At 46.7% G+C, this 7879-nt stretch overlaps 1 protein-coding gene across 1 annotated transcript in view; it reads left to right on the forward strand.

Annotated features, from left to right (window-relative positions):
• Nucleotides 1-5728, forward strand: part of Ropn1l (rhophilin associated tail protein 1 like) — an 8934-nt gene extending 3206 nt beyond the window's left edge. The window contains exons 3-5 of the mRNA XM_050144793.1: nt 692-853; nt 4942-5117; nt 5567-5728. Coding sequence (XP_050000750.1) covers nt 692-853; nt 4942-5117; nt 5567-5630 — 402 coding nt within the window. The 3' untranslated portion in view covers nt 5631-5728. The remainder of the gene's footprint in view (nt 1-691; nt 854-4941; nt 5118-5566) is intronic.
• The last annotated feature ends 2151 nt before the right edge of the window (nt 5729-7879 follow it).

Here is a 7879-nt window from a genome sequence, read left to right on the forward strand (position 1 = left end):
CTTTCCTCCCCTCTCCTCCCCTCCCCTCCCCTCCCCTCTCCTCTCCTCTCCTTCCCTCTCCTCTCCTTAATTCCAAGTATGTGCATGCATACTTGATTGTCTGTCCATGAGTGTGCACGAGTCTGCAGTGTGTTTGCCAGAAGTCAGCTCACATATCTTCCTGTATATTCTCCACCTTATTTTTTGAGACAGGGTCTCTCACTAAACCTAGAGCACAATGTTTCAGGCTCACAAACCTGGAGGATGTGACACCAGATTTTTATTTTATTTCATTTTATTTTATTTTGATTTTCGAGACAGGGTTTCTCCGTAGCTTTTGGTTCCTGTCCTGGAACTAGCTCTTGTAGACCAGGCTGTCATCGAACTCACAGAGATCCGCCTGCCTCTGCCTCCCGAGTGCTGGGATTAAAGGCGTGCGCCACCACCGCCTGGCTGTGACACCAGATTTTAAAGTATATGCCACCACATCCAGCTTTTCGGTGGGTGTTTGAGTGGCAAGCACTTCCCCACTGAGCCATGCTCTAGCTGCCCCCCTTCCCACCTTTCGTCACCAGGTGGATGCAGTCCCCCATATATAGCCCATACCCCCTCCGTGTGCACATAGGGGTTACCCAGCCTTCAGAAGCATCATTTTAGTTTCACGTGCTTTTCCCGCTTACACTGAATGTGTCATATTGTGTCTCCTAAACAGTGTAGCCACAAACAATACGTGGAATTACCCGATCTTGAGAAGAAGTGGAAAAATTTGTGCCTGCCGGTAGAAAAGTTCAGAAATCTCCTGGAGCTGGACCCGTGCGAAGACAAGATCGAGTGGATAAAGTTTCTAGCGCTTGGCTGCAGCTCCCTGGGTGGCGTACGTACCTTAAATAGCATCCAATATTATAATAATTATCTTATAATCTGTGTAATTAATTATATTCCTGGCTTAAAAATAATTTGGGTCAAAAAATACTTGGGTTTAAGTAACTACAGAAAACACTTTGATTACTTTATTAACGTTCTCGGAAAAAACATCAAATTTTTCTGGAAACAATGTTTTTCCAGACTTAGTTATGTGATGAAGACCTCAATTCAAAAGATGTTAAGAATGGAGCAAACACATGGATACTCTTGGAATCTATCTAGGTTTTCAAATGGGGTATACAAATGAGCTCTTTTATTAACAGATGTCTTCATCTGTGGAAAGAGACATTAAATTCCATTGGATTTGACTTATTATCCAGTATTGATAAGTAGTAGGTACAGTGTAACTGTCCTGCCGTTACAATGTAACTCCAGCAGTTTAGGACTAAGATATTAGGATGCTTGAGATCACTGGATTCGTGAGCCTGGGGACTTGGGCATGAGTTGGAAGGGTGTGGGCAGAGCTTCCTTGGGGGGCCCCAGTGTGATCAGCGTGTGGTGAAGTGAAGGGTGACTTGATGTTTGTGAAGAAAGGGACTTCAGGAGGGGAAGCAGCCTTCTGCTGGCTGGATAAGCACATTGTATTGCTCCTTCGTCTCTACACTCCTCGTTATATAACTGTACGTAATTCATAAGCCTTGTTTAATGTCCAATCATCTTTAAAAAGGGTCTTTATTTAATTTTTAAATTTGTATGTGTGTGGGTTGGGGGTTGTAAACATGAATGAATGCCTCTGGAAGCCAGAATAGGGTGCTGGATCCCTTGTTAGCCTTCTGACATGGGCGCTGAGAACTGAGCTCAGGTCTTCTGGAAGGGCACTTAACCTGCAATTGCTTCTGCTCCCTTCTTCCCCAGCTTTGCCCCACGTGCAAGTTTCTTATTCTGTTTTACTTTGTAAAAAGTTTCTCTGCATAGAATTGCCCAGCATGAACTTGAAGGGGAACACAAGTAATCTCACAGTAGCTCTGAATTTGGTATAATAAAGGGTTCTTTATTTAAAGAGGAACTCACAGATCACAGGGCTGAACAGGAACTGAATCCAACATCCAGGTGTGAAAACGGGGTGAGGGAATGCTGCACCTTTTTGGTACCCAAGGCCATGCCCAACCTGGTCTAGCCTCTCAAAGGCCACTGACTGAAGGAGGTTCCCCATCAGCTCCCTTTTTCTAAATAAGAGAGTTTTAAACCCAATACAAAACTATATACAATAAGAACAGATATCAAGTATAAAAATTAGAATTACAACCAGCATAAACAATATTAAGCAAGAGACATAATGTTAACTGTTTTAATAATTATTTTATTTTAAGGAGTCTAAGTCTTGTATTAGAAATGGCTTGGCTAAGTCATGAGAAGAAGGTAACTATGACTATCTAGTCTTTAATCCCATTAAAGTCCTGGGAAGGGAAATAATATTACTTGAGTAGGCAGGAAGTACAATCAAGTGGCTTTAAAAATGTACAGTAAATGACAGACAACTGGCTTCGTGGGCAATCACCCAAAGTCTCATTTGCAATGTTGGAGCAGCCAACTTTGACTAAGGCCTAGAGTGACTGACAGACCATTTTTAGAGGCAGGAAAAAAATTAAAACTGTTTTACCCTATTTTGGCAAGGTTTGACAGTCTTTTTTCTTGTATCCTGCTTGTCCTGTCTGGACATTGCGCATTTTGTCAGTGGTTGGGGCATGGGCAGTTCCTTGCCCAAAGGCTAGTTTTGCCAAGCTCCAAGTGGAGTGTCTTTGGTGCTCAACATTCTCTTGGGAATAGATCGGTGCTGCCAGGAGCAATTGTGTCTCATGTCCATAGAACCCTAAGTTATTTAAATGCCATGTTCTACAGTTCTTTAAAGTGGTTGAAGATTACCTTTCTATGTGGAATACAATCTCTATGTGTCTAAAGAGCCTGAATAATTTAACTATAAGTGAGACAAACATGGATGATTATGACCTATAATTTTAATGCCTATATAATGTAAAGACTAAAACTTTATATTAGACAATCTTTAAACAATTATGCATCAAATAAGGACAGTGTCCTCAAAATGTAAACAATGTATAAGTATCTTGATCAGAGGTAGAAGTGTATAATGCAATATGACAAATATATCATAAAATTGTATCAGTATACAAAATGTCTTAAGCAGAGGTAGAAACATGCATGCATACAATATGACAAAATAACTTTGCATAGGTGTACAAATATTGTGAACAGAAATAGGAGCATATTTAGCAAATATAACTTGAACTTGTAGTGTGTGCCCTCTCCTGCTGGCCTTCCTGCCTGCCAACGTTACAATTTCTGCTCCTTTGCATTAAATACATGCGTTCACCCATGCTCCAGGAAGTGTACCACCCGAGCTAGTGTTCCCTTTTTGATGGGATAGTCCCCTTCATTCCCACCGGCCTTGCTGTGTCCCTTTGTCTACTGTAGCTCCCGAATGTCTGTCCCTGGAGAGAAGGCAGGTGTCAGGCTAGTGGCTGCAGGGCCAGCAATGGTTGGGTATGTGGGTTCTGGTCAGCCCCTGGCCTCATTGTGCTGAGGCATGGACTCTGCCAAAGCAAGAGTCCTCACAAAGGCTGTGCTGCCCAGTGGGAATTCCCTGGAAAGACAAAGCCAGATGTGATTGGTTATTAGAGAAACTGTGTCACTGGGCTCATCAGGAACTCCGAAATTAGCATTTTCATAGCGTGGAATTAATATCTAACATTTGGAGTTGATTTTGATGGCATATGTCTCTAAAAATGGCATGAAAATTTGATATTAACATGAGAATTAACAATGAGAAACAAGATAATTCATGATTTATGAATAATTTTGTCCCACCTCTCCAGTCATGAAAATAAATCCGAGATGTATTCAGTGAGTGACACTAGGTGGCACCATTTTGTAAAGAATGGAGCTTCATTTTCCACCATGACTACATCAAAACCCAAGTTCCTGTTTTTTTTTTTTTTTCTATACTACTTACTTCTTATGAAATCAGTTTACGTCACCGTACGCTTCCTTCCTGTCCCCTAACCTAGGTGACTTTTTGGCACTGACCTTGCTGCTTGCCTTAATTCTCTTGGGTACCAGATACCATAGAGGTGCTAGAGTGCTACAGTGCTGCTGGGAGCGCGGAGCCTTTCCTGTACAGGGGTCGGCTCCGCCCTGCCCCGCCCCACCCCACACTGTGGAGAGTGCCTCTGTCTCCTCTGTCTCAGTGTGGGCTGTGCTTGCAGGGAGGTACCCAAGCCCCACATGGTCACTAGCGCACTGACAGTACCACGGCTGTCCGTGCAGGCCCCACGTGTGCAGCCTGTGTTGCCTCTGTGGTCTGGACGAGAGAGACCATCTCTTCGTCTGCTTTGCAAACACTACCTTCCAAAAGGAGCTGGTGGGCATGCTAGATGCTATTACTTCTATTCCAGAGCCTGTCAAGAGGCAACGAAAGGGAGCAGGCAGATGCTGGCTCCTGGCTTGAGATGCTGTTCCTCGTGGTAGGCAGGGGGTGTGTTCCAATGGCAGGCGCAGATATACCATGCAGAGAGAGCTTGGGTACCGAGTTTATTTAGTGAGTAATGGGAATAGCATAAGAGTAAGGGGTTATGAAGCAGGGGAGGGAGAAGGGGAAGAGAGGTAGGCAGAAGAAGGGCAAAGAGAGAGAGAGAGAGAGAGAGAGAGAGAGAGAGAGAGAGAGAGAGAGAGAGAGAGAGAGAGAGAGAACAGGCTGGAGAGGGTGTGGGAGATGGCTGTCCTCCCAGGAAGGTGGGTGGGGGCTGGGAGTGGGTGGGGCTTGTCTCTTAAAGGGACAGGATACCCAGGTGACAGGCCAGGTCAGCAGATTACAACAGGTATAAAATCCACGAATTCACTGTGTCTGTCAGTTGCATCCTGGTCAAGCCTTTCTTCCTGCTTTATGCTGTGGAAGCTGCGCTTCCTCTGAGATCTCCTCCCCAAGATGGAAAGCACACTTGGGTTTCTGTTGCTGGTGTTGCCTTTAAGTCTCTGTGACCCCAAGAGTGACTGTGTCCTATCCTTGTCGCATTTCCTGCCTAGACACTGAACACCGCCATGAGGAATGTCTGTGAGATCCTCACTGCTGACCCAGAGGGTGGGCCTGCTCAGATTCCATTTGATACTTTTTCCTACATCTACCGGTACTTGAGTTCACTGGACCCAGAACTCTCGGCCTCAGAGACGGAGACCTATCTTGCCACTTTAAGAGAGAAGTCGTAAGTACAGTTCTTTGTGGGTTCAGGTCGGCTGAGTTGGAGAATCCACCTCTTTACTGAGAATGTGCCCCTGGTGGAAGGAAGGCAGAGATGCCCGCCTTGATTCCACCAGTGTCGAAGAGGAGCAGCCTCTCAGAGATTATCTGCAACGAAGAGTTGCTGTGGGAGGCATGGGACGGTTACAGTGGTCACTGCCTGTCACGAGAACCGCAGAGTGTTCTGAGCAAGTTTTGCCCACTTGCTAACATAAGAGTGGCTCCTAGCACTGATGTTTTACCTAGAAAAAAATCCGCTCTTGTTCAAGTAAATAGAGCTGTTCTGCTCAGCTGTTGCTTGTTGGCAGGAGTCTGTGGTGAGGCATCTCAAGGGCCCAGTGCTTGAGATAACCTTGTCAGCTACATGGTACCCTGTTAAATGACATTCTAATGACATCCCCATCTGTTTTCCAGAGAATCTAGGAAGAATGGCATGATAGGACTTTCGGACTTCTTTGTTGCAAAAAAGACAGTATAGGAAGCCTTGACGAGAAAGCTCTGAAGACCATTAACACAGAGGAGAGCACATTTAATGTAGTACCTTTGAAAACCTTGGCACCAAATACAGCCTGTCCTTAACCACGTCTGTGTGATGTGTGACTCTTTCTCAGTGGAGCTGTAGTGTGGCAGGTGCTCACGGGACCGCGTAGTGACTGCTTCTCACTGTGTCTTGGGAGGGCCGTACAGGTGACAACCTCAGAGTGGCAGGGGAGTGCAGGGAAGGAAATGGAGTGGGAACTTTGAAGTGTCCAGCCCTTCTGGAATGCACAGACACTTGCTCCCCGATGCCGAGACTCCCCTGGAAGTTGGGCCTTCTGTGACAAGTGCGTTCATAGCCGGGAAACATTTTCTAATCTGGATGAGATGTGATCATTTTAAAAGCTATAACCCTGAAGAGCTGGCTCAAGAAATAACAGAGTTGGAGCAGGGCTGGGGTAGAAGAAAAGAGACAGACAATAGTTGTGTTTGGGGGATGTACCTCGGTGGTAGGATGCTAAAGAACAAAGATCCGGGTCCCCCACCCCACCCCACACTACCCCACCCTCGCTGAGAAGGCAAACACTGGAAGACTCTCCTCTGCTGTTGATGTCACACAGGGAACACTAGCCAACAGTCTAAAAGCAAGCCTTCTCAGCTGATATAAGGTTGTCTCAAAAATGCACACGTGTGTGTCTGTGCATGTGCGAGCATGTTCTCTGGGGCTAGAGAGGGCATCAGACCCTCAGCACTGGAGTTACAGGCGATTGTGAGCGTGTTCTCTGGGGACAGAGAGGGCATCAGACCCTCGGCACTGGAGTTACAGGCGATTGTGAGCTGCCCGCTGTGGGTGCTGGGAATCATCCTCCAGGTTTCTGCCCTTCTTCACCTCTGAGCCACGTCCCCAGCCTGACATAGTTTTTATGGAGCTTTCCTGTGATAGAGTCACCCTTCCCTGCTCCTTCTGTGCAACCAACAGATCTCAAAGCCAAAGACCGGGTTTATTTGTTTGTTTGAGTCAGAGTCAAATCCTCAAACTCACTATGTAGCCAAGGGTGACCCTGAACTTTGGATCCTCCTATCCCCACTTTATAAACAACAACGTAACACTAAATGTGAGGGGAAATCTTTGGTGGAACAGATGAGCCTCTCCCTGAGGCATGTGGGCCCTGTCAGTTGTTGTTCTGACCCTACCACAGTGGCCGAGCCCCTCCCTCACAAATGCTCTTCAGCGGTGGGACAGGATGCGAACAGTCGGTTATTTTCAGTGTCGTTACTAGATTGTTCCTTCAGCCTCTTTTTCCCAGATACCACTTCCCTGACCCATGCTGTGCCTGTCTCAGGCTGACTTCATGGCCTACAATGTCATGAGCTCAGTTCCATGCCCCAGGTCTTCCAGGCAAGGCTGCCCAGCTCGAGTCACTTTTCTGGCTTGCATTTCCAGACTGACTCAGCCCTAGCTAGCACTGGGCTTGGGCCCTAGTTGCTTTTCTAGCACATGGCCACGAGCCTTGGCCCTGGAGCTCCTGGGATCCAGTGCTCATGTGGGTCTCCTCAAGTTGACTTGTCCCTTGGCCCTGACACAGGAGGAAGCACCACCCCCTCTGCCATCTCAATGTCTAATTCAGCACCAGCGTCGGGGTTGGCCTGGTCCTGTGGGCCACCCACCCCTGATCTGGAGGATGACGTCATATGCGCACAGGCCTGGTCAGTTACTAGGTGCTTCATAAACATGGTTTGGAGAACAGCTGTGAGACCCGAGACTGCACAACTCTGAGAGAAAACCAGAGAGAAATCCACGGGATTTGGGCAAGTCCCTAAGAGCACAACATCCAGGCTTGCTTTTATTCATACTGCATAGTGAGCCATAACCGCAGGAAAGCTAGCCCTGGGTGACAGAAGGGTAGTACCCAACTCAAAGCGATTTCCAGTGGGGAGCTCCAGAGGAGGAAACAGGACGACCTTAATGGAAACCAGTGTAAGGCAGTGCGTTTCTGTTTTTAAGCTGAGAAAGTGGGGTCCTGAGAGCTATTGTCGTCCCCCCATTTTGACACAGGATCTGTATCTCTGAATGGTGTGGAACTGTAGACCAGGCTAGCCTCAAACTAACTTATATGTAGACCAGGCTAGCCTGGAACTTACTTTTATCCCCCTGCCTCTGCCTCCCATGCACATCTCACCATACCTGGCGAGTTCAGTTAAAGTTTGTTCTTCCAGAACTGGGCTTTGTTTGGCTCTCTAGAAGGTTCT

This window comes from Alexandromys fortis, unplaced genomic scaffold (assembly GCF_014885135.2).
Source record: "Alexandromys fortis isolate MF-2015 unplaced genomic scaffold, M_Fortis_MF-2015_v1.1 scaffold_52, whole genome shotgun sequence".
Lineage (NCBI taxonomy): Eukaryota > Metazoa > Chordata > Mammalia > Rodentia > Cricetidae > Alexandromys > Alexandromys fortis.